General features: G+C 42.0%; 1 protein-coding gene across 1 annotated transcript in view; it reads left to right on the forward strand.

Moving 5' to 3' along the window:
* The first annotated feature begins 16415 nt into the window (after positions 1 to 16415).
* Positions 16416 to 27945, forward strand: part of polb (polymerase (DNA directed), beta) — an 80288-nt gene continuing 68758 nt past the window's right edge. Inside the window, exons 1-2 of the mRNA XM_028796551.2 lie at positions 16416 to 16796; positions 20085 to 20142. Coding sequence (XP_028652384.1) covers positions 16736 to 16796; positions 20085 to 20142 — 119 coding nt within the window. The 5' untranslated portion in view covers positions 16416 to 16735. The remainder of the gene's footprint in view (positions 16797 to 20084; positions 20143 to 27945) is intronic.

A 27945-nucleotide genomic window follows, 5' to 3' on the forward strand; every position in this document is an offset into this window, starting at 1 on the left:
TTGAATGAAACTGAGTTTTGATGCTTTGGGTAACAAGACAGGTTAAGGAGCAGGGAACGTTAAATGTGACAGTGACTGCGGGGATTGTGTTACTGGAAGATGGTTTAAGAATATAGAAACGGCAAAAGCTTAGTCTTTCAATAATTCTATTTACATCAATGATTTATCTGTTGTGTTGCAGTTCAGAAGATTACTTATTTACCCCCCCCAGCGCAGCCTTTGATAAGATGCATTCAGAAGGAAAGGATGTTGCTGACAAAGTCAGGTGCTTTTTTGAAAGTTTGGCTCCAGATGTGCTTATCCAGCTGCTCCTTCTTGTCAGTACTTGAGTGATCTTTATGTTCACCTCTGGATGAATTCGCAAAGTTTCTTTACAACTTTTTTGTCTCATTAACGCAGAAATCCCAAAGCTTTCCTAAAATTGCAGAAGCCACTGTGGATGGCGCTGATTCTGTTTTAAAGACAGTTGTGATTAGTTATGCAGCACACGCTTTTACTCACATTGCTTTTTGGAAATCAATAATACAAATCAGCTACAGATCTGGGAATCACTGAATAGTAAAAACGTTTATTGAGCAGTGCCTTGCGCATATACTGGTGTAATGACCACGTCGGCTTTAGTGAAGCGTTTCTTAGCCTCTGTGATATGATCGACATGGGGTAGAGTAGATTCTGGATTGTTATAATACGTGCTACCTTACACAAAATACGCTCATTAATTTGTTACAGATTCTAGGTGGACACGATTCCACACCAAGGACAAAGGTGCCCCATGTAAATCGTTCATAATGTCTCCAAAATATATTTATTAACTTTCAGACAAGTACTACTTAACTGTTTTATACAAAATCCTTATTTCAACATATGCGAGCCCCAATTAGGATTTGGACTCGGGTTAGTGCATCTTATCGCTGTAGCAGGAACAACTGCTTTTACGCTTTGAGCCAAAGCATTTTAGCAGACCAGTGAGTGACCAAATTGACTGCAGACTGCGCAGATATCAATGACGTTATTATGCTAGCATGACTCAAAAATCACGTGATGGGCACATTTGAAACAAGCCTCGAAGCGGCACTTCGATCTCCAGTGCTTCGAAAGCTCGACACAGTGTCGAAACCTGAGTATCAAGCGGCCCATCACTAGTAGTTAGCACTGTTCAACATGAGGATGAGAGAGAGCTCTATCAATGAAAGTCAAAGAAATCATTGTGGCTGGAAAACAAGAATAAAATAATTCAAGACATTGGTAAAACCTTAGGTTGACTTAAATCGACTGTCTGGAATATCACTAAGAAGAAAGAATACACTGGTGAGCTCAGAAATCACAAAGAGGCCAAGGAAGACCTCCACTGCTGATGACAGAATCTTTGCTTTTTCAAAGAAAAAGCCCCAAATATTTGTATGACAGATCAGAAGCTGTTTTCAGAAGGCAGATGTGGATGTGTCGGAGAGTATTATCTGCAGAAGACTTCATGAACAGAAATACAGAGGCCACACTGCAAAATGAAAACCCCTAGTTTGCCAAAAAAAAGAGATGGCCAAATTACAGATAGTGAAAAAGAACTTAAAAGAACCTGCAGAATTCTGGAAAAAGGTCTTGTTGACAGCCAAGAAAAAGATGAACCTACATTAGGGTGATGGCAAGAGCAAAGTGTGGAGACAAAAAGGAACAGCCCTAGATACATAACAACTCATCTAATAAGCATGGGGCTGGGGGTGTTATGGCTTGGGCATGTATGGCTGCCACAGATACCAGGACACTTCTCTTCATTGAAGCTGGAACTGCTGATGGCAGCTGCACAATGAATTACAAGGTGTATAGAAACACCTAGGTTCCAGAAAATGCCTCCAAAATCATTGGACAGTGCTTCATCCTACAACAAGGTAATGATCCCAAACATACTGCTTAGTCAACACAGGAGTTTTCCAAAGCCAAGGAATGGAAAATTCTTGGATGGACAAGAAAGTCACCTGATTTAAATCCAATTGAGCATGCCTGCCATATGCTGAAGAGAAAATTTAAGGGGATGAGCCCCTAAAACAAGCAGGAGCTGAAGATGGCTGTATTAGAGGCTTGGCAGAGTATTACCAGAGAAAATTCTCAGCACTTGGTAATGTCTAATAATCACATACTTCATGCAGTCACTGCATGCAAGGGATGCGAGACAAAGTCCTAAATATGATAGCTTTAATAGACCTGCCATTACTGTGTCCAAACATTATGGTGCCCTAAAATTTTGGGACCATGTAGAAAAAGTGTTGTCATTTCTGCATGGTGTGACCAAAATATATGCAAATCCTCTTAGATGAAAGTCTATATTTTGCATCTTAATCATATCTGAATTGTTTGTTTAATTTTAAACCGTGGAGCAGAGGGGTAAATCGAGGAAAAATGTCTTTGTCCAAACATTACACAGGGCACTGTATATCACATAAATGGTGTTAAAACCCCCTACCTCCACCATCACCCACAAAAACTAGCTAATTAGTAATAAAAATGAGGCCCACTGTGATCAAGGACTTGTTATTAATTAAAACTCCATAAGTTTAGCACACACACAGGCACATCTCTGCAGACTTATTTTAAGATCGCATTGATGAAATCTAGCCACATTCTAATGAAGCTCTGCACAGTTCCCGGCAAGTAACATTTGATTATTTTTAAGTTTCAGATAATATAAAACCTCATTTTATGATTGAATTATAGTAGGCTCTTTTGGTTTCTTACAGTTAAGCAGAATTAGTCAACATGCTTATAATGTACGCCCTGCCCAGGGTTTGTTTCCTGCCTTGTGCCCTGTGTTGGCTGGGATTGGCTCCAGCAGACCCCCGTGACCCTGTAGTTAGGATATAGCGGGTTGGATAATGGATGGATGGATATCGCCAGATTGTCTAAGCCGGTCTGAAATAACTACAAAGACTGCTGCAAGATCAATTGTGATGATCACCCTGTACAATCTGAGAAAAAAATATTCCCAATAAGGCTTTAATTTCGGGCAGTCCCAAAACATACTGTATACCTGAACAAGGCCAGCTTGAGTTACCTGGCATCATTCACAATTAGAGTCCAGCCTCTGATATATTTCAGATAGCTCTAGTTTGGAGACGTGTCTCCAGTGTATGATTTTCAGCTGAATTACAGCGAGTTTTACACAGACTGAAGAAGAGTGCACCTTATGAATTATCAACTGCCACTCCTTGGCAGAGCTATTGATGGAGATATCTAGTGGAGAGGACTGTGATAAGTCTAGAAATGCTGCCAAAATTCTTCTCCTTGCTAGTTTAAATATTTTCAAGTATGAGCATTGGTGATGAATTACAGAAATTTAGGGCAATTTTTTTTTGTTAAAAAAAAAAGTTTCTAACTTGAAAATAGTAGAAAAATAAGTGTGTTGAGGGAATTCCATATTTACAACAGAGCTGATAAAAATGTACAAACATAATATCAATATAACTCTCTCAGAAGTTGGAGTCTTCCAAGATTTAAATACTGTATAGTTGAGGGAGGCCTTCAATGCAAAGTTACCCTGTAAAGACAAAGCAGACAGTAATGTCTTTTCCTTAAAGTGTTTTCTACATTGGTTGCATATTTTGGCTATAATTGTTAAGACAGAGCTGAGCGTACAGCGAGGAATTCTTGCAAGATCTTCTTTCCATACACATCCAGGCAGGCGCATGTTCAGCGCCAATTTATTTATTTTTGCTTTGCACCCTTCCCCTCCATAACCTATCGTCTATGGGAGAGGAGTGAAAGCTTTGGATTCTTCAAAAATTTCAATCTCCAGTTTTTGTCTGATCTCGATGTTTTATGGTACGGAAAACATCGATACCTCAGTGATGGGTGTGTGTCTATCTGTTTGTCACAGTTTATTGGGGACGGTGTAGACCTAAACTGGCTGGACAGAGAAATAGCAAACTCGAAATTTAAGCCTGTTATGAGATGATGATGTGCGGATTAGTTTTTGATCCAAATAGTGCAAGAGAAAGAGGCACTCTAGAGGAACCCTCAAATACCGTAATCCATCCATCCATTTTCCAACCCGCTGAATCCGAACACAGGGTCACGGGGGTCTGCTGGAGCCAATCCCAGCCAACACAGGGCACAAGGCAGGAACCAATCCCGGGCAGGGTGCCAACCCACCGCAGGACACACACAAACACACCCACACACCAAGCACACACTAGGGCCAATTTAGAATCGCCAATCCACCTAACCAGCATGTCTTTGGACTGTGGGAGGAAACCGGAGCGCCCGGAGGAAACCCACGCAGACACGGGGAGAACATGCAAACTCCACGCAGGGAGGACCCGGGAAGCGAACCCAGGTCCCCAGGTCTCCCAACTGCGAGGCAGCAGCGCTACCCACTGCGCCACCGTGCCGCCCCCAAATACCGTAATTCTGCATTTAATTATGAATTTTTATCAATTGCTATTGTAATGACCTGTTTTATGATCAGAAACATAAGCATCAAAGTGGTAAATGAGTACTGTAATGTTATACAACAGTTTCAGTAACTTGGTTCCTAAGGCACAAAGCTTACAGACGCTCGTGTTTTCTTCCCCATTGTCTCAAACTACAAATATCGGTAACTCACCAGTACAGCCATTTTTAAAAAATGCAAAGCCCGTCATTCTAAAATGAGAAGGATTATGCACAAATGGAATGAGTTCAAGACAGTTGTCCATTCATTCAAAGATCAAACCATATAATTTTCTGAGAAACCAAAAAAGAGCCCAAAAACTGCATCCAGGCATTTGCAAACCACTGTTAACATTGCTAATGTGACAGTTGATGACTTTAGACTTTACTATCTGGAAAAAGCAGAATGTTAATGAGTTTAATGGACGGAGAGCAGGAAGAAACTTCCTGCACTCCATAAAGAACACGACAGCACAGTTTAGATCTACAAAGTTGCTTTTGAAGAACAAACCTCAATACTTCTAGAACAAGGTCTTCTGGAAAGGCAACCTCACGGTGGAGTTATTTGATCATTATGCACAACACCATGTGTAGTACAAAGCAAATGCATACTGCTACAAAAGTGGTAAAAGAGTGACAGTAGTGGGGTGTCTCGAAAAAATGAGACCTGGATGTCTTCCACCATGCATTGTGCTTTATACCAGTATGTAATATAAAATGTCAGACAATCTGCTAGAAGGTTTGGTGGTACTGGGCCATACTATAGGGCAATATCCTAATTATCATAGGCCTGCAGAATGAAACTCAAAAATTTGTTTTAATTGTAAATAGTTATTTTTGTTTGCATTCCTGGGCACAATAAAAAATATTACTAGAATGTCACATTTAAGTACAAAATTGAAAAGAAATTGAAGTAACATGAAAATATTTACTCAATGTTAATATTTTTAAATGTATGTGTAAAGAAAACAGTAATACATATTCATTGAGTAACATATTGATTTTAAACTTTTCTTTGTCAATAAACCGCTATCAAGCTATTTTTTTCACCTGCATTATTATCATTCTTTAATTTAATATTATTTATTGTATCAGTATGCTGCTGCTGAAGAATGTGAATTTCCCATTGGAATTAATAAAGTATCTATCTATCTATCTATCTATCTATCTATCTATCTATCTATCTATCTATCTATCTATCTATCTATCTATCTATCTATCTATCTATCTATCTATCTATCTATCTATCTATCTATCTATCTATCTATCTATCAACTGACATCCCAACGTTCCTGGTACTTTCTGTCCATGCCCTTGATATCCTGATGGATTCTTTAACCATGCTCTTCACTCACCATGCCAAGATTTCCAGGAAAAAGTTCCAAATGCAAATCCAAAAAGTGAGGTTTGAGATACTGCAACCCAACTCCTTAAATGTAACTAAAACATTTGTCACATTTTTTATATACAGTGCAACCGGAAAGTATTCACAGCGCATCACTTTTTCCACATTTTGTTATGTTACAGCCTTATTCCAAAATGGATTAAATTCATTTTTTTCCTCAGAATTCTACACACAACACCCCATAATGACAACATGAAAAAAGTTTACTTGAGGTTTTTGCAAATTTATTAAAAATAAAAAAACTGAGAAATCCCATGTACATTAGTATTCACAGCCTTTGCTCAATACTTTGTCGATGAACCTTTGGCAGCAATTACAGCCTCAAGTCTTGTTGAATATAATGCCACAAGCTTGGCACACCTATCCTTGGCCAGTTTCGCCCATTCCTCTTTGCAGCACCTCTCAAGCTCCATCAGGTTGGATAGGAAGCGTCGGTGCACAGCCAAATTTAAGATCTCTCCAGAGATGTTCAATCGGATCCAAGTCTGGGCTCTGGCTGGGCCACTCAAGGACATTCACAGAGTTGCCCTGAAGCCACTCCTTTGATATCTTGGCTGTGTGCTTAGGGTCGTTGTCCTGCTGAAAGATGAACCGTTGCCCCAGTCTGAGGTCAAGAGCGCTCTGGAGCAGGTTTTCATGCAGGATGTCTCTGTACATTGCTGCAGTCATCTTTTCCTTTATCCTGACTAGTCTCCCAGTCCCTGCCACTGAAAAACATCCCCACAGCTTGATGCTGCCACCACCATGCTTCACTGTAGGGATGGTATTGCCCTGGTGATGAGTGGTGCCTGGTTTTCTCCAAACGTGATGCCTTGCATTCACACCAAAGAGTTCAATCTTTGTCTCATCAGACCAGAGAATTTTCTTTCTCATGGTCTGAGAGTCCTTCAGGTGCCTTTTGGCAAACTCCAGGCGGGCTGCCATGTGCCTTTTACTAAGGAGTGGCTTCCATCTGGCCACTCTACCATACAGGCCTGATTGGTGGATTGCTGCAGAGATGGTTGTCCTGCTGGAAGGTTCTCCTCTCTCCACAGAGGACCTCTGGAGCTCTGACAGAGTGACCATCAGGTTCTTGGTCACCTCCCTGACTAAGGCCGTTCTCCCCCGATTGCTCAGTTTAGATGGCCGGCCAGCTCTAGGAAGAGTCCTGGTGGTTTCGAACTTCTTCCACTTACGGATGATGGAGGCCACTGTGCTCATTGGCACCTTTTTCTGTAACCTTCCCCAGATTTGTGCCTCGAGACAATCCTGTCTCGGAGGTCTACAGGCAATTCCTTTGACTTCATGCTTGGTTTGTGCTCTGACATGAACTGTCAACTGTGGGACCTTATATAGACAGGTGTGTGCCTTTCCAAATCATGTCCAGTCAACTGAATTTACCACAGGTGGACTCCAATGAAGCTGCAGAAATCTCAAGGATGATCAGGGGAAACAGGATGCACCTGAGCTCGATTATGAGCTTCATAGCAAAGGCTGTGAATACTTATGTACATGTGCTTTCTCAATTTTTTTATTTTTAATAAATTAGCAAAAATCTCAAGTAAACTTTTTTCATGTTGTCATTATGGGGTGTTGTGTGTAGAATTCTGATTTAAAAAAATAATTTAATCTATTTTGGAATAAGACTTTAATATAACAAAATGTCTGCGGTGGGTTGGCACCCTGCCCAGGATTGGTTCCTGCCTTGTGCCCTGTGTTGGCTGGGATTGGCTCCAGCAGACCCCCGTGACCCTGTATTCGGATTCAGCGGGTTGGAAAATGGATGGATGGATAACAAAATGTGGAAAAAGTGATGCGCTGTGAATACTTTCTGGATGCACTGTAGTTTGGACCTTTTTGTTACCTAAAAACTGAATGATAACCAAGCTTTTTGTTCCAGGTTTTTCATCACTCCATCAAATTCTGCATCAGAAATCAGTTTCCATTAACAGATCTAGCAAAAATACCCTCTTTCAGTTTAGCCCCAGTCAAACCAAGAAACTTGGCGCAAAATGCATAAAATAGACTCCATCTTTTGATAGGGTCTGACAAACTGCTTCATTAAACAAAGCTTAACGTGATGAGGTGATAGCAGTACTTTATGTGGATCCATCAATGTAAATTCCTGGCTCTGCTGTCCCACTCACATAAAAATTGGGGATTTTGTATGCTGTGACTGCTGACTCAGTAATATACACTTAACATTCAGGTCCCCACATGCAAACCAATGGTGCTCATTGTAGACAGAAAGGGAGGGGGTTTTATTGTTATACTTCTTTGTAATGAAATTTAGTTGACATCTCTGCATTTACAGCTAAGTATATGTAAAAAGTAAACATAAAAATAGATATTGAAATAGATATAAGCATTGCAAAAATTAAACCGATTCCAATAAAATGGCTATTGAAAAGAGCAGCATATATTATTACACTTACAATGTGTAAGTAAATTTATGTATAGTAAGGTACTTAGTCATATATACAGCATTTACTAAAAAGAAGCATGTTTCACAGTTTGCAATGAGTATGATGTAATGTCCAGACGTAATCTAATAAAAGAATTTCCTTACAATAGCAGCATTTGTCAGTAACAATATAAATCTGTATGTGTTCAATTGTGTTTCTGTGATAGATAGATAGATAGATAGATAGATAGAATTAGCTGTCCATAAGAAAACTGAAGGGTGTAGTTAATTGTAATTTATTTTCTCAATGTTCTGCTTTAAACAGATTTTAATACTAGAAAATGTTACATTCAAATAAATTAATTAAAATACTATATTGATACTTAATTATATATCAAAAACAAATTTTGTAGAAAAGAATGTTACGCGATAAAGAAAAACCCCTCCTTGAACTGCCACCTTATCGTGGTGGAGGGGTTTGCGTGTCCCAGTGATCCTAGGAGCTCTGTTATCTGGGGCTTTATGCCCCTGGTAGGGCCACCCAAGGCAAACTGGTCCTAGGTGAGGGTTGAGACAAATAGTAGTTTCAAAGAGCAACCTCCAGTGATGAATCAAACCTTTGGACGACGTTTTCCCTCGCCCGGATGCGGGTCACCGGGGCCCCCCTCTGGAGCCAGGCCTAGAGGTGGGGCTCGATGGCGAGCGCCTAGTGGCCGGGCCTGCATCCATGGGGCTTGGCCGGGCACAGCCCGAAGAGGCAACGTGGGTCCCCCTTCCCATGGGCTCACTACCTATGGGAGGGGCCAAGGAGGTCGGGTGCAATGTGAGTTGGGTGGTGGCCGAAGGCGGGGACCTTGGCGGTCCGATCCTCGGCTACAGAAGCTGGCTCTTGGGAACTTGGAATGTCACCTCTCTGAAGGTGAAGGAGCCTGAGCTAGTGTGCGAGGTCGAGAGGTTCCGGCTAGATATAGTCGGGCTCACATTGATGCACAGCTTGGACTCTGGAACCAATCTCCTTGAGAGGGGCTGGACTCTCTACCACTCTGGAGTTGCCCCCAGTGAGAGGCGCCGAGCGGGTGTGGGCATACTTATTGCCCCCCGACTTGGAGCCTGTTCATTGGGGTTTACCCCGGTGGATGAGAGGGTAGCCTTCCTCCACCTTCGGGTGGGGGGACAGGTCCTAACTGTTGTTTGTGAGTATGCGCCGAACAGCAGTTTGGAGTACCCACCCTTTTTGGAGTCCCTGGAGGGGGTGCTAGAGGACATACCTTCTGGAGACTCCCTCGTTCTGCTGGGAGACTTCAATGCTCACGTGGGCAATGACAGTGAGACCTGGAAGGGCGTGATTGGGAGGAATGGCCCCCCTGATCTGAATCCGAGTGGTGTTTTGTTATTGGACTTCTGTGCTCGTCATGGATTGTCCGTAACGAATACCGTGTTCAAGCATAGGGGTGTTCATATGTGCACTTGGCACCAGGACACCCTAGGCCTCAGTTCGATGATCGACTTTGTGGTCGTGTCATCGGACCTGCAGCCACATGTCTTGGACACTCGGGTGAAGAGAGGGGTGGAGCTATCAACTGATCACCACCTGGTGGTGAGTTGGCTTCGATGGTGGGGGAGGATGCCGGTCAGGTGTGGTAGGCCCAAACGTGTTGTGAGGGTTTGCTAGGAACATCTGGCAGAGTCCCCTGTCAGAAGTAGCTTCAACTCCCACCTCCGGCAGAACTTCGACCACATCCCGAGGGAGGTGGGGGACATTGAGTCCGAATGGGCCATGTTCCGTGCCTCTATTGTTGAGGCAGCTGACCGGAGCTGTGGCCGTAAGGTGGTCGGTGCCTGTCGTGGCGGCAATCCCCGAACCCGTTGATGGACACTGGCGGTGAGGGATGCCGTCAAGCTGAAGAAGGAGTCCTACAGGACCTTTTTGTCCTGTGGGACTCTGGAGGCAGCTGATAGGTACCGACAGGCCAAGCGGAATGCACGCAGAGCGGCGCTAATAAAAATAACTTAATTCCTGTTCCATATATCAATAACGCACATAGTATTCATCTCTGCTCCTCCGAAACATTGAATATGGCACTATTAAATATTAGAGCTTTAACTAACAAGACGTTTTTTTATCAACGATCTTATTAGTGATAAAAAAAATAGATTTTATTGCACTAAGTGAAACGTGGCTTAGCTCAGATGGCGCAGCTGTTTTAATCGAATCTGCGCCTCCAGATTACAGTTTTACTCGTGCTGATCGCCAAGGAAAGAGAGGTGGAGGACTAGCAAACATTTACTCAAGCAGGTTAAAATGTAAAAATATCAGTTTTGGTAAATTCAAGTCTTTTGAGTATCTCGCCATTATTATTCAGGGAGATTCTCACGTTCTAGTATTATCCATGTATAGACCTCCAAAATTCAACGCGTCTTTCTTTGAGGAATTCTCTGACTTGATGTCAATCTTAATTACGAACTATGACACACTCTTAATAGTCGGCGACTTTAATTTTCATATAGATAATCAATGTGACCAAAAAGTAAAAGAATTTATGAACCTCCTGGACTCTTTTGATTTGAGACAGCTTGTTAATCAGCCTATACATAAAGCAGGTCATACGTTAGACTTAGTAATTACTAAAGGACTAAAAGTTGATATAAAGCAGGTCATTGATATTGGTCTATCAGACCATTTTCTTCTACTCTTTAATATAGAAATAATGATAGAAAACACTCATGAGAAGCATGTTGTTAAAAAACGCTTCTTTGACTCATCAGCAGCTTTAAAACTTTCAAACATTCTAACCAATCAGTCCATTTATAGTGCCAACTATAATAGCGAGGAGAATGTAAATAGTAAGGTGGAAAGATTTAATACTAAAGTGAGGGCTGCTGTTGACTTAGTTGCACCTGAAAAGACAGTTAAAAAATCTTCTAGCATTGTTATACCATGGAAGACTCAAAGAGTGTCTGATTTAAAGAGAACATGCCGTAGAGCTGAGCGTAAATGGAGGAAAACTAAACTAACTATTGACTATGAAATATTAAAAGTTAAAATAACAGAATACAATAACACAGTCCATCTTGAGAGGCGCTGCTATTTCTCTAAGATTATAAATAACAATGCTAGTAATCCCAGAGTCTTATTTTCGACAATTGGTCGTCTGTTAAACCCAGGTAACTCAAAGGAATGCCTCCTAAGTACTTCCAGTAAAACCTGTGAGGCTATCGCTGTATTTTTCAATCAAAAAATTAATGATATTAGAAATAACATAGTATATCTCCCCAACACTAAGGATCCTCCTAAACCCCAGTACCCCCATAATAAACAAATTAAAGTCTTTCACTAGGATAGATTTACCTGATTTACATAAAATAATTTCTCAAATGAAACCCTCCACCTGTGCCCTTGACCCAATACCAACAAATTTTTTCAAAGAAGTATCGGGCGTGCTTAGTGATAATGTTCTTGACATAGTAAATTCGTCATTAGATACGGGGGTCTTCCCAGACTGTCTTAAGACTGCGGTAGTTAAACCCCTACTTAAGAAAAATAATCTCGATCCCTCTGCTCTTGAAAATTATAGACCCATCTCTAACCTGCCTTTCTTAAGTAAAATTCTAGAGAAGGCAGTCATTATACAGTTAAATGAGCACCTCAATAAACATGCTATTCTTGATAAATTTCAGTCAGGTTTTAGAACAAATCACAGCACAGAAACTGCACTCGTTAAAGTAGTAAATGACTTGCGGGTAAATGCAGACAGAGGCCATTTATCTGTTCTCATCCTCTTAGATCTGAGTGCCGCATTTGACACCATTGATCATAATATTCTTAAGAATCGCCTTAGTCAATGGGTGGGCCTCTCTGGCAGCATCTTAAATTGGTTTGAATCCTACCTGGCAGGGAGAAAATTCTTTGTTAGTTGTGGTAATTATAACTCAAAGACACATGATATTCTATATGGTGTTCCACAAGGCTCTATCCTGGGTCCACTGCTCTTCTCAATCTACATGCTTCCATTAGGTCAGATTATCTCAGGGCACAACGTGAGCTACCACAGCTATGCTGATGACACACAGCTGTATTTATCAATAGCACCTGATGACCCCAAATCTCTTGATTCGCTAACACAATGTCTAACTTGTATCTCAGAATGGATGAATAGTAACTTTCTCAAATTAAATAAAGAAAAAACCGAAATCTTAGTGATTGTCAATAATGGATACAATGAGGCTATTAGAAATAAACTGGATGCATTAGGATTAAAAGTCAAATCGGAGGTAAAAAGCTTAGGGGTAACCGTTGATTGTAATCTGAATTTTAAATCGCATATTAATCAGATCACTAGGACAGCATTTTTTCACCTAAGAAACATAGCAAAAGTTAGACCTCTTATATCATTGAAAGATGCAGAGAAATTAGTTCATGCGTTTGTTTTCAGTTGGCTAGATTACTGTAACGCACTCCTCTCAGGACTACCCAAAAAAGACATCAATCGTTTGCAACTAGTGCAGAATGCAGCTGCTAGAATCCTTACCAGGAAAAGAAAATCCGAACACATCTCTCCAGTTTTGATGTCACTACACTGGTTACCTGTGTCATTCAGAATTGACTTTAAAATTCTGCTTATGGTTTATAAAGCTTTAAATAATCTCGCCCCGGCTTATATATCGGAATGTCTGACACCTTATATTCCAAATCGTAACCTCAGATCCTCAACTGAGTGTCTCCTTAGAATTCCAAGAGCAAAACTTAAAAGAAGTGGTGAGGCGGCCTTCTGCTGTTATGCACCTAAAATCTGGAATAGCCTGCCAGTAGGAATTCGCCAGGCTAATACAGTGGAGCACTTTAAAAAACTACTGAAAACACATTATTTTAACATGGCCTTCTCATAACTTCACTGTAATTTAATCCTGATACTCTGTATATCCAATTCATTATAATAACTATTCATTCAAAATCTGTACTAACCCCTACTCTCTCTTCTGTTTCCTTTTCCGGTGTCCTGTTGGTGGTGGCATGCGCCACCACCATCTACCCAAAGCACCATGATGTTCCAACAATGATGGATGGATTAAAAGCCAGAAGTCTGTATGACCATCAGCATCAAGTGACTCCGTGAAAAACCTGAACTACAAAGAGGACTATTTCATTTATGTTAGGTAGAATGCCCAGGGGGGACTGGGCGGTCTCGTGGCCTGGAACTCCTACAGATTTTATTTTTTTCTCCAGCCTTCTGGAGCTTTTTTTTTGTTTTTTCTGTCCACCCTGGCCATCGGACCTTACTCCTTTCTATGTTAATTAATGTTGTCTTATTTTAATTTCTTATTTTGTCTTTTATTTTTCTTCTCTTCATTATGTAAAGCACTTTGAGCTACTTTTTGTATGAAAATGTGCTATATAAATAAATGTTGTTGTTGTTGTTACTGAGGCAAAAACTCGGGCGTGGGAGGAGTTTGGGGAGGCCATGGAGAACGACTTTCGGACGGCTTCAAAGAGATTCTGGTCCACCGTCCGGCGTCTCAGGAGGGGGAAGCAGTGCAGTGTCAACACTGTACAGGTATATGGTGGGGATGGTGGGCTACTGACCTCGACTCGGGACGTTGTGGGTTGGTGGGGGGAGTATTTCGAAGACCTCCTCAATCCCATTAACATGCCTTCCAGTGAGGAAGCAGAGCCTGGGGATTTAGAGGTGGGCTCCCCCATCTCTGGGACTGAGGTCACCGAGGTGGTCAAAAAACTCCTTGGTGGCAGGGCCCCGGGGGTGGATGAGATATGCCCGGAGTTCCTCAAGGCTCTGGATGTTGTAGGACTGTCTTGGTTGACACGCCTCTGCAACATCGCATGGACATCAGGGACAGTGCCTCTGGATTGGCAGACTGGGGTGGTGGTCCCCCTCTTTAAGAAGGGGGACCGGAGGGTGTGTTCCATCTACAGAGGGATCACACTCCTCAGCCACCCTGGAAAAGTCTATTCGGGGGTCCTGGAGAGGAGGGTCCATCAGATAGTTGTACCTCAGATTCAGGAGGAACAGTGTGGTTTTCATCCTGGTCATGGAACAGTGGACCAGCTCTACACCCTTAGCAGGGTCCTGGAGGGTGCATGGGAGTTTTGCCAACCAGTCTACATGTGTTTTGTGGACTTGGAAAAGGCGTTCGACCGTGTCCCTCTGGGAATCCTGTGGGGGGGTGCTCCGGGAGTATGGGGTACCGGACCCCCTGACACCCCCGGTGTCAGAGCTTGGTCTGCATTGCCGGCAGTAAGTCAAACCCATTTCCAGTGAGAGTTGGACTCCGCCGGGGCTGCCCTTTGTCACCGATTCTGTTCATAACTTTTATGGACAGAATTTCTAGGCGCAGCCAGGGCATTGAGGGGGTCCGGTTTGGTGGACTCAGGATTGGGTCACTGCTTTTTGCAGATGATGTTGTCCTGTTTGCTTCATCAGGCCGTGATCTTCAGCACTCTCTGGATCGGTTCGCAGATGAGTGTGAAGCGGCTGGGATGGGAATCAGCACCTCCAAATCCGAGACCATGGTCCTCAGCCGAAAAAGGGTGTAGTGTTCTCTTAGGGTTGGGAGCGAGATCCTGCCCCAAGTGGAGGAGTTCAAGTATCTCGGGGTCTTGTTCATAAGTGAGGGAAGAATGGAGCAGAAAATTGACAGGTGGATTGGTGCGGCGTCCGCAGTGATGCAGGCTCTGCATCGGTCTGTCGTGGTGAAAAAGGAACTGAGCCGTAAGGCAAAGCTCTCAATTTACCAGTCGATCTATGTCCCTACCCTCACCTATGGTCATGAACTATGGGTAGTGACCGAAAGAACGAGATCGCAAATACAAGCGGCTGAAATGAGTTTCCTCCGCAGGGTGTCTGGGCTCTCCCTTAAAGATAGGGTGAGAAGTTCAGTCATCCGGGAGGGGCTCAGAGTAGAGCCGCTGCTCCTCCGCATTGAGAGGAGTCAGATGAGGTGGCTCAGGCATCTGATCAGGATGCCTCCTGGACGCCTCCCTGGTGAGGTGTTCTGGGCACGTCCAACTGGGAGGATGCCCCGGGGAAGACCCAGGACACGCTGGAGGGACTATGTCTCTCGGCTGGCCTGGGAACACCTTGGGATTCTCCCGGAAGAGCTAGAAGAAGTGGCCGGGGAGAGGGAAGTCTGGGCATCTCTGCTCAAGCTGCTGCCCCCACGACCCGATCTCGGATAAGCGGAAGAGGATGGATGGATGGATGGATGGATGGATGAAGAAAAAGTTTTCTTTTGTTAAATTCTTTGCCCAAAATATATAAAAGTTAAATGAAATTTTCAAATTGTTTTCAATGTATGTCTGTGATCTGTAATTAAATGTCCTAAAATGAAAATAGACTTTTTTTTAAAAGACGGGTCAAAGTCCTGAATTCAGACCCACTTAAATGCCAGTTGCTGCGGTGGGTTGGCACCCTGCTTAGGATGGGTTCCTGCCTTGTGCCCTGTGTTGGCTGGGATTGGCTCCAGCAGACCCCCGTGACCCTGTGTTCGGATTCAGCGGGTTGGAAAATGGATGGATGGATGGATGCCAGTTGGTTCAGCTTTGCGTAAACGAATGAAGTAGTAGAGTTCTAAGGAGGAGGAATGGACCAAAATTCCTCCAATATAATTCAACAGAATAATAACTTTGTACATAAAGCAATTTGTTGAAGTTATTTCTAACGTTAGTTTTCTTTCCTTTTCTCGCATAGATTTACATGTTTGCTTGTTTTTTATTGAACGTTATGCGCCATTTACCTAATTTTAAGAGATGGAGGAAATTTGTAATATATCCAATTACGTTTAAAAATACAGAACTGAAATGGCATGTACGTACTTTCTCACATACCTGTATACTGGACCTGTACGTTTCTGGAGTACAAGTTCGGAATTGCAATAATTCGCATAATATTACCATTGTCGGCTAACTTGCTTTGCTTAACCTACGTCATTCACGTCGAACTCCACCAGAATGTATGCGACGGAAGGCTGGCAAATCTGCGTCTGTCGGTGACAAACATTTGGAATTTGGCGTGTCTTTTATTTTCTAATATCTTTAGTTTTGAAGCATACAATTCGCTTTAAGTATGTGTTTTTCCCAGCGCCTTACTGTATAGCTACAATACTAAAGCAAATGATTGAATGTTCATTTGACCAATCAGATTTTAAATTTAAGATTAACTACGCCTTCTCCCTTATGATAGGTTCAACGTCATGCTTCACGTTTCTCTATGCCTCTACCTCTCTCCACCCTCATTTCTCCGGACTCTTATCCTTCTATGGAATGAGTTCAGTTTTTCTTTTCTCGTGATTTTAAATGCAGCGTTGTTTTTAGCCCCCATATCAAATGTGATAACACTGAAATCCTGCTCCGTCTACTATTGAGAGTGTTGAGTCAGCCTGTAAGGTCTGACTGGGTTTTTTTCTGTCCCATCTGGAAACGCGGCTTTCTGCAGCCTTTGTCCGGCAGACCACATTTTATAAAAGCAATCAGTGTTGTTCGATCACGGGGATTTTCTTACAGTACAGACAACAACATGAGCAAACGGAAGGCACCTCAAGAAAGCCTAAATGAAGGCATCACCGACTTTTTGATAGGTAAGAAACGGAAGAAATGTGAATCGTGCTGACAGATGGGGGTTGGGGAGAGGAGTGTTTGTTTAGTTACGGGTAAATCTAATTTTAGTAGCACTCTTTAATTGTGTTTCTTGTGGGTGTTAACAAGACATACGATGTTTATGCACATAAAAGACAGCTCTAATATCCGATAGGTCGTTGCTTTAATGTAATGTACTGTAATACTTTAATGTAATGTGTGTTACAAGTCGGATCGCTTCATCGTTTAGTAAAAACCCGTCCTACGGGAAAGTAACAAGATTAAAAGGCATCCAGATGAAATATCGGGAGACGTTTGAGTTTAGTAAAGTTTGAGCGTTAACTTTTTAAAAATTAAAATAATATTATTCTCCTGTAAAAATAAAAAATATATTTTAATAACACGTCAGTTTTGTAAACACCACGATCGCAGCAAGTATTCTGAGCCTCTTGGCTTTCCGTAAGCGTCACGTTTTTGCGTGCTTTAAAGAGCTTATTGTGACTTCCTATTGGCTGATACTCGGCGTGGCCAAAATCAATTGCAGTACCGAAGTGCTGCATGCGTCAATGCCGGTTAAGGACAGTATTTCATGTTAGTCATTTTCCAACCCGCTATTTTTATTTTATTAAAATGTACAATAAACATTTAGTGAAATATGTAAAACAGTTTTAATCCATTGCTAAGATAATTTAATAGTTGAGTACTTTTCTCTGGCAGAAATGGGCTTTAATGATTTGTGCATGATGAAAAAACTAATAATGAAGGGGGTCAGTGTTAAGTTATTTTATATCTGAATTTCAAAGAGTCTTATAATGTGCAATACATAAGTTGAAGAATGTTCAAGTCATCTTGAAGCATGATTAAGTTATTTCTAAATTTTCAGTTTTATTAGAGGATTATATTTGAGTTCCTCTTTAATGACTGAGTAATAAAAGTATTTTTTGAAGATCCGAAAATGGCTCGGGCAACGGTTAATAGATTTGATTTAGCTAGTGAGTAAAAGAAGGAGGAAAAAAAAACAGTTCGTCAGACTACTCCAGTTAAACATTATTATAGTCAAATATGTGGGAAAAAATACTGATAACATATTTTTGTTGTGGTATCAGTTCAGAAAATGCTAAATGTACTTGGTCAATGAAGTGTATTTCCCATTTTTTAGAACGATGTTCCTTGACCTACACTTCAAGTCAAACGTTGGGACATATCCAGAAATTGTCATTGTTTGATAGAAATGAATACCTTTATATCAATATATCATTCCATTTATTTAGAAATACAGATATTACTATTGTTGCTAATGGCTGTTACTGCTTGAAATGGCTTCTTTCTAATGTATTTTTCACACGTGATTGCAAAGCCCTATTTTCAGCAGCCGTTCTTTTGGTTTATTAATAGTAAACTCTCATAGCTTATTCTTAATTGGTCATGTTTAAATGCTAATTGGTTATTAGAGAAAGATCTTAAGCATTAGTTAGCTGTCGTAGTTAAGCAAACCTGTCCCAGTAGATAAAGTACATATAAACTTGAATCCCATAACCAGATTGCTGTTAGAGGAGTTTGACACCATTTATGTTACGGCTCTGACTGGCCAAAATATGGTAATTCTTTGTAGGTTTGATGGAGGGCATAATATTATTTTTTAAGCATTTGCGGTAATTGAGAAATAAGTATTTCAAAATGGGATAGTATAGGGTGTTATATACCGTGTTAGCCATTATGAATGTATTGAGAAGTCAAGCAAAATGACACCTTTTATTGGCTAACTAAAAAGATTACAATATGCAAGTTTTTGAGGCAACTTAGGCCCCTTCTTCAGTCAAAATGTAATCAAAATGGGATTGGAAAATCAAAAAATTATTCAAATACATTTTCTTCCTCGGATGACAATGGTAGTTTTGCATACATTAATTTTTAATCTTACTTTAAACAAACCCAGGCTCATGGGGAACAGGTGTGTATTCTGGCATGACAGAGCAACCAACCCTGATCATGGTTATAATCCATGGCACACAGACCCACACTAGGGCCAGTTTGGAGTCCTCAAGTTAATCCGAGAAGCGTGTCTGTGGAAATGTGGGAAAAATCCCAGAGAGTCATGGGGATCATGCAAATTCCACTCACAGACAATGACCCAGAATTTGAATTCAGAACACTGGCTCTGTGATGCAGCTGAAGCACTGACTACTGCACCATTGTTCTGCCCTCACAGTTCTGCAATACTTCTTAAATAGAATACTCGATTCCTGTTTTGTACCAGATCTTACTGGAATAGGTTCTGCTGCTGCACCTCTACATTTGATTAAACTGCTCAGAAAATTGAGAGATGATGAATGAATTACATTACCTGTCATAGACTACACCCTTCCTTGATATCCTTTTGTTTTGCCACCCTTTCTTGCCCAGCCTTTCTTGTTTCTATCGCGTTTGACTGAGCCTCTTATGTTGGAACTGACCAAAGCCAAGCTGACCAATCAGATTGCTTGGAGGGACCGGACACCAACCCTGACATTAGCGTTTTATTCTATAGATGTATGGATAATAGTTAATAATATCCATTGGTCCTTTAATTAAGCAGTTCTTTAGAAAGAAATCAGATGTAAAGATGCAAGGCCGAAATTTGACACACAAGTTTATTTTTTACTTTTTTAATCAAATGTAGAATAATTTGTTTTTTAGCTGATTTTTGTCTAAGTGTGGTTTATTACCTGAAATGTCTTATGCCTTGCATTTTAAACAGTGCAGTGCACGTTTTGACGGAATTTTGCCAACAATTTTTTATTAACCCCTTGGAAAAATGATAAATGTATGTTAGGTGTATGTTGTAATTTACTGCGGTGGGTTGGCACCCTGCCTAGGACTGGTTCCTGCCTTGTGCCCTGTGTTGGCTGGAATTGGCTCCAGCAGACCCCCGTGACCCTGTGTTCGGATTCAGCGGGTTGGAAAATGGATGGATAGATGGATGTTGTAATTTAAATTAGCGTAACCTTGTTAATTGTCATCACTAAGCGCAATTTTTATTTTAAACATATATATATATATATATATATATATATATATATATATACAGTATTTAAATTTTCCTTTTTTATTTTTTAATAAAGATTAATAAATACAAATATCCTTGTCTGCACTCCTTGTTGGTGCTGTATTATTTGTACTGCTTAGTCCCAACAAGCAGCTGTCTGCTTTGTTGTGTTAGAAGTGATCAAGCTTTGTAATAGCTTCTTTTACAACTTCTACAAGCATATTTAATATACATCACTAATTTTATTCAAACTTTCTGTTTCCAGAGTTAGCCAACTATGAAAGAAATGTGAACAGAGCAATCCACAAATACAATGCTTATAGGTAAGCCAGTATGTTAACTTTTTAAAAGTAAGAGTTATGTTCCATGGCTGCTATTACTGGTTAAGTCTGATTGTTTTGTTGATGGCACAGTGGACATCATGGCTGCATCACTGTTTCAGAAATCTGGTTTAGTTTTCCTGCCCTGTCACAAATTTTTGTGGCGTTTACTGATGTATAAGTTTGATTTCTGTTTTTCCATTAACCTTCTACATCCCAAGTGAAATGTGTGTATTAGAGTAATTGTCAGCCCTTAACTGGCTCAGTTATACTAAGTGTAGGTGTGCTCTGTGATTTTACTGCCATCTTGTTCAGGGTAGATTCCTGCCTTGCACCTAGGGGGCTGTAAGTATAGGCTGTGACACTAAGAGTTTAGAAATGTTGCTTCCACTTCTTTTAACGTTTTCATAGCTTGGTAATATTTTAACCACCAAGCTGTGCAAAGCTCCCAGTCTCTTCATTTCCTTTCACTGTCAGTTTGACCCTGAGAAAGTCAATTAACCTCCCTGTACTGCAAGTACAGGAATCCCTCCTCCATCACGGGGGTTGCGTTCCAGAGCCACCCGCGAAATAAGAAAATCCGCGAAGTAGAAACCATATGTTTATATGGTTATTTTTATATTGTCATGCTTGGGTCACAGATTTGCGCAGAAACACAGGAGGTTGTAGAGAGACAGGAACGTTATTCAAACACTGCAAACAAACATTTGTCTCTTTTTCAAAAGTTTAAACTGTGCTCCATGACAAGACAGAGATGACAGTTCCGTCTCACAATTAAAAGAATGCAAACATATCTTCCTCTTCAAAGGAGTGCATGTCAGGAGCACAGAATGTCACATAGATAGAGAAAACAATCTCTAGCAAACAAATCAATAGGGCTGTTTGGCTTTTAAGTATGCGAAGCACCGCGGCACAAAGCTGTTGAAGGCGGCAACTCACACCCCGTCCGTCAGGAGCAGGGGCAGAGAGAGAGAGAGAGATAGAGACAGAGTTTGTTTTTCAGTCAAAAATCAATACGTGCCCTTCGAGCTTTTAAGTATGCGAAGCACCGTGAAGCATGTCGTTTCAGGAAGCAGCTGCACAAAAGATAGCAACGTGAAGATAATCTTTCAGCATTTTTAGACGAGCGTCCGTATCGTCTAGGTGTGCGAACAGCCCCCCTGCTCAATCCCCATATGTCAGGATCAGAGAAAGTCAGTGCAATAGAGAGAGAAGAGTAAGCAAAGAGTAAGCAATCTAGCTTCTCAGCCATCTGCCAATAGCGTCCCTTGTATGAAATCAACTGGGCAAACCAACTGAGGAAGCATGTACCAGAAATTAAAAGACCCATTGTCCGCAGAAATCTGCGAACCAGCAAAAAATCTGCGATATATATTTAAATATGCTTACATATAAAATCCGCGATGGAGTGAAGCCGCGAAAGGCGAAGCGCGATATAGCGAGGGATCACTGTATATGAAAAAACCATACATTTTGTAAAGCACTTTTGGTCAGTGCACCATTCAATTATTATTGGTTTAAGTAATTTGACTTGAAATATTCCTACAATCATTGTAGAAAATGTAAGTGCATGCAGTATTACATTACTTGTATGGGCACCCTTTCTCTTGCTCATCAGTTTACATTGTATGCATGTTTTCCTTGATGCCAGGGTTAGGTTTAGGATTAGATTTACAGTTAGGGTTAGGATTAAAGGTGCATTTCAATATTATTTCTAGCAGTTGTTACAAAAGAAAGAAGGTAGACTAGACAATGTTATTTGTTAATCAATAGTAGTCTAGCTAACAACAGCTTATTATATATGATTTCCCACAATATTGCCTGTTGGTTTTTTATTTAAGAATGTAAGAAGTTTGACAAACAAAAGGCCATTCAGTCCATCAAGCTCATCTCTCTATTATTATAAAAAAAAACTAGGGTGCTTCGCCCCCTGCTTGCTTCGCTCACCCACCCCCACCGGGAATTGTTACATATGCATTATTTTAACTTTTACTTTAAAACTTTTGTAAAAACAATACTTGTCCTTTATTTCCGGCCTCGGGCGTGGTTGAATCTCTTTCTCGCAGGACATATAACGCTGCTCGCGTTGCGGCTGAACACGTGCTAAGGAGATGCAGTCGGATTACGTTGTCTTGCTGCTGCTGCTGGTGAGCAGCGTGTTATGTTTGTCGCGCTGCGTGTCGATCATTTAAAAGCCTGTACAGCAGCTGTCCTTTTGCCACTTCGTGTCTCTGCCGCTTGCGTTGTGAAGGGGGTGCTGAACGCACGCTAAGGAGTTGCAGTCGGATCATCTGCTGGCTTCCAACTGCTGCTGCTGGCAAGCTGCGTATTCTGCTTGTCGTTGTTTTAAGAGCTGGCAACACATGATGTCTGACTACTGTGGCACCCGGCTGGGGTTCATGCCCGGATGGGATGCCCAGGAGGACCTGAGGAGGGCTTGTGCTTCCTCCAGAACACGAGGGGGTGTCCTCCCTGGTTGCTGTGGGGGCCACGGGTACAGAGCTTGGAAGCTCTACCCTGTAGGGGCCCGTGGTCACCGCCAGGGGGCGCCCCGATGTCTTGGGAGCCCTGGACCTCAGCACTTCCGCCACACCCGGAAGTGCTGGGGGGAAGAGAATTGGGGACACCCGGAGGACTTCCGGATGCACCGCCAGAGCTTCCACCACACAAGGGTGTGGCTACAGAAGCTCCTCAGGATGCACCTGGAGTCCATCCGGGACATATAAGAGGGGCCGCCTCCCTCCAGTCAGGGACAAGAGTCGGGAGGAGAAAGACGGAGCTAAGAGGAGAGGAGGCAGACCAGAGACAGTACGAGGCATTGTGTTGTGGCCAAGGACTCAAGGGGTGATTGGTGCTGCGGCACTGGGATTATGCACTTGAACTGTAAATGTATAATAAACGTATGTGTGGTGAAACCAACATGTCTGTGTCCGGGCTGTCCCCCACACTACCAAAAGCATTCCAACAACTGCTTGGTTAGATGTCCGTAAACTTGTTTTAAATGTTGTCTCACTACCTTGTCTCGCATGACTTTATAGTGTCTCTCGCTGGACGTCAAATTGCAGTCTCTTGGCACCAAGTCTCATGTTTAAGGTCCCCGTGAGACGCTCCGTGACCAATCTCTTTCATCTCGCGGGTCTTGGGAGGGAGATGAGGGAGAAGAGACGTGATTTTCTCGGAAGACACTTTGATGTCCCGCGAGACTACTTGCATGACACGCCCTACTTGCAAACAAATTCTCGGAGACACATTAACGTCCTGCGAGACAAAGAAGTGAGAATAAAGGACAGCTGCTGTACAGGATTTTAAATGAAAATAATCTCTTTAAAGTGTATATCCAGATAACCAAACCCGGGGGTTGGTAAGCGAAGCGAGCAGGGGGCAGAGCCCCCTAGTTTGTTTAAGTAATAGCTTTAGCTGTCCCAATACCTTAATCAAGATACTTAACAGTTGTCAAGGTTTCTCCTTCAACTACATGACTCGGTTGTTTTTCCAGATTGCCACAACTCTTGGTGTAAAGAAGTGCTTCCTGGTTTCGGTTATAAATGCACTTCCGCTTAATTTCTACTAGTATCCTTGAGTATGAGGTTCACCATTTAATTTAATTAAGGATTTTGCTTACTCAACTTTATTAATGCCTTTGAGGATTTTGAAGACCTGGGTTAGGTTCTCCTGCAACCTTCTCTGCTTAAGACTAAAAAGTTTACATTCTATGAGCCTGTCAGAGTAGGATATGCACTTTAGTCCTTGGAGGCACTTGGTTGTTATCCTCTGCACAGTTTCAAATTTTGCCTTGTCTTTTTAATAGGGAGGTGGCAAGAACTGCACACAGTACCCCAAGATGCAGTCTCAGTAGTTTAAGGATAACGTCCCTCGGTTTCTATTCAGCAGTTTTTATAAAATAGCATAACATTTAAGGTGCCTTTTCAATGGTTCTACATATTGCTTAGATGATGAGAATGTTGTATCAACATAAACCCTAAATCCATTATAAAAGTGGCTTCTGTTAGGACAGTTTCTCCCAACTTGTATTTATAATAACGTTCCTGTTGCTCACGTGTAGCACTTTGCACCTTTCTACATTAGACTTCGGTTATTCTTGAATTGTTTCCTCTTCCTTGTCAGCATCTGCTATCCCTCAATTTTAGTATCATCAGTGAATTTCACAAACTTACTAATTACTGTATATTGGAATCAATGCCATTAAAACAAATCAGAAAGAATAGCAGTACAAGGTGTGGAATATGGCCCGGACACAGACAGACGGAGACCATTTTAAAGTCCACCACATGTTTATTTACACAATGCATACTGTCCATAAGTGCACAACCCCAGTGCCTCCAGCACCGATCTCCCCAAAGTCCAGGCCTCTCTTCCAGTGCCTGCTTACTTCAGGCCACCTCCACTCTCCTTCACTCAGAAACTTGTCCACTCCTCGCCCGACTCCAGTCCTCTTTTGTAGGGAGGTGGCCCCTTTTATACATGCCCGGATGGGCTCCAGGTGCTTTCCCGACACTTCTCTGCGGACACTCCCCTGTGTGGCGGAAGTGCCGGCTGTGCTCCTGGAAGTCCTCTGGGTGTCCCCAGTCTTCTTCCGCCACACCAGGAAGTTCTGGGGGCCCGGGTCCTTCAGGCAGGGGGACACCCAGTGGTGGTGGCCACGGGCCCCTACAGGGTTGGGCTTCCAAGCCCTGTACCCGTGGCCCCCAATACAACCAGGGCGGACGCCCCCTTGCGTTCTGTAGGAGGAATGAGCCCTCCTCCTGTCTTCCTGGGCGTCCCGGCTGGGTGCCGCCCCCAGCCACGTACCACAAAGGACAGACTTCTAAGGGAATCCACTGATGACTTAACTCCAGATGGAATATTTACCCCTTATCTGTACTCTGTACTTTTTTTATAGCAGAATCTTTCCTAACATGTATTTAAAGGATAAGTTCAGTGTTTTTCAAGTCAAAGTTATTTACTCATAATCTTGATATTTATTAATTTGCCACATAAAATTGCATTATAAAGTGAAAAATGTTTTAATAATTTTTGAAAACACTTTGTCTGTTCTTGTAGTTTACAGTGGTGCTGAGGGTTATAAGGATTCAGACTTGAAAGAAAGGGTTAAGCTTACTACATACATCCATTTTTTCAAGGCAAGAATGTTAGTAGATATTGACCTGCATCTGGAGTTTGCACAAATATTCTTAAATAGCGTATTTACATCCCTTTTGGAATGGGGGAAAAATCTCTTTGTGAGATTCATCCATTTTAAAAGAAACCCACCTCTTCACCTAATCTTGCCAATTGCCTTCTCCTTCTCCTCCTTTGCACTTTTTGAAAGGCACACAATGGAGCAACTGACACATGTACACACTGGCACAATCCTATTCACACTAACTTGTAATCTCCATTTCAAATTATCTTAATGGCTTTATGTATGTGTTAAAGTGAACACTGTGCTAAATCAGGGAGAACATGCAAACTCCACATGGATAATGACCAGGCACACAATTCAAACTTGATACACCAGATCCATAAAGGAGCACTAGTAACAGTTGTTCTAGAGCCAGTTATCTATAGAGTATTTAGTTTGCTAGTAAATTGTTAATATTCTATGGCTGTACAGTTCAGCCCATTTCACTTGTAGCTGCAGTAAAATCATTTTTGTCTTTAGGCTGCTCCCATTAGGGAATGCCAAAGTGGATCATCTTTTTCCATATCCTCCTGTCCTCTGCAGGTTGCTGTGTTACACCCACCACCTGCATGTCTTCTCCTACCATACCATGTCTTCCTCTTTTCCTCTTACATGTCAGTTACCATCCTTAGCATCTTTTTCCCAATTTATGCAGCATCTCTCTTCTGCACATGTCCAAACCAATGCAATCTCACCTCTCTGACTTTGTCTCCCTTACGTCCAACCTGAGCTGACCCTCTGATGTCCTTATTTCTAATCCTGTCCATTCTCATCACACCCAGTGCAAATCTTAACATTTTTAACTCTGCCACCTCCAGCCCTGTCTCTTGTTGTTTGGTCAGTGGCACCGTCTCCAACCCAAATAACATAGCTGGTCTCACTACTGTCCTGTAGACTTTTCATTTCACTCTTGCTGATACCTGTCTGTCACAAAAAACTCCTAACACTCTTCTCCACTCACTCCACCCTGTCTGCACTTTCTTCTTTACCTCTCTTCCACACTCCTCGTTACACTGTACTGTTCATCCCAGGTATTTAAACTCCTCCACCTTTGCCAGCTCTACTCCCTGCATCCTCATGACTCCTCTGACCTCCCTCTCATTTACAGACATGTATTCTGTCTTGTTCCTATCTCCACCTCTCCAGGGTCTCCTCAACCTGCTCCTTATTCTCGCTACAGATCACAATGTCATCAGCAAACATCATAATCCACAAGGATTCCTGTCTAATCTCATCTGTCAACCTGTCCATTACCATTGCAAATAAGAAAGGGCTCAGAGCCGGTCCCTGATGTAATTCTACCTCCACTTCGAATGAATCCGTCACTCCTACCGCAGACCTCACCACTGTCACACTTCCTTCATACATATCCTCTTCAACTCTTACATACTATTTTATCACCCTTGACTTCCTCATATAATACCACAACTCATCTCGAGGCACCCTGTCATATGCTTTCTCCAGGTCCACAAAGGCACAATACAACTCCTTCTGGACTTCTCTATACTTGTCCATCAGCATCCTCAGAGCAAACATTGCATCTGTGGTGCTCTTTCCTGGCCTGAAACCATACTGCTGCTTGCTAATCATCGCCTCCCTTCTTAACCTAGCTTCCACTAATCTTTCCAATACCTTCATGCTGTAGCTCATCAGTTTTATCCCTCTGTAGTTATCCCCTTTGTTCTTAAAAATCGTAACCAGTACACTTCTTCTCCACTTCTCAGGCATCCTCTCACTTTCCAAGATTGCATTAAACAATCTGGTTTAAAACTCCATTGCCATCTCTCCTAAACACCTCAATGCTTCCACAGGTATATCCTCTGGACCAACAGCCTTTCCATTATTCAACCTTTTCATAGCTGTCCTTACTTCCTCCTTGCTAATCCGTTGTACATCCTGCTGTACATCCATCTCCACATCATCCAACCATGCTCCCTCATTCTCTTCATTCATCAACCTCTCAAAGTACTCATTCCATCTGCTCAACACACTCTCCTTGCTTGCGAGTGAGTACGTTTCCATCTTTAACCTTTATTACCCTAACCCACTACACATCTTTGCTGGCTCAGTCCCTCTGTCTAGCCAATCGGTACAGGTCCTTATCTTCCTCCTTAGTGTCCAACCTCTCATACAGGCTCACCTTACACCTTTTCTTTAGCCTTTGCCGCCTTTCTTTTCAACTTACACCTTATCTCCTTTTACTGCTGTCTACTTTCTGCATCTCTCTGCAGTGAAATTACTCACCTTAAATATAAGTGCAAGAGCAGTTGACTTCAATAATAGGCAATCGGGAACACTATATCTTTTCCTGTTCGGCTGCAAGTAGTCATCCACTGAGAAATGAGCGTAGCAGACTCGCAGGTCTGCATTTGGCAGATCTTCCATTCGTGTGGTCACATCCAACCTAAGTGCCACAAGCCATAACTTTAAGATATTGTAACTAAAGAAGTCCCTGGAAGCTGTAAACTCTGGTTTATATATATACTAGCAAAATACCCGCGCTTCGCAGCGGAGAAGTAGTGTGTTAAAGAGGTTATGTAAACATATATATACATATACATATATATATATATACATATCTACATATACATATATATACAGTGGGTACGGAAAGTATTCAGACC

This window comes from Erpetoichthys calabaricus, chromosome 1, assembly GCF_900747795.2.
Source record: "Erpetoichthys calabaricus chromosome 1, fErpCal1.3, whole genome shotgun sequence".
Lineage (NCBI taxonomy): Eukaryota > Metazoa > Chordata > Cladistia > Polypteriformes > Polypteridae > Erpetoichthys > Erpetoichthys calabaricus.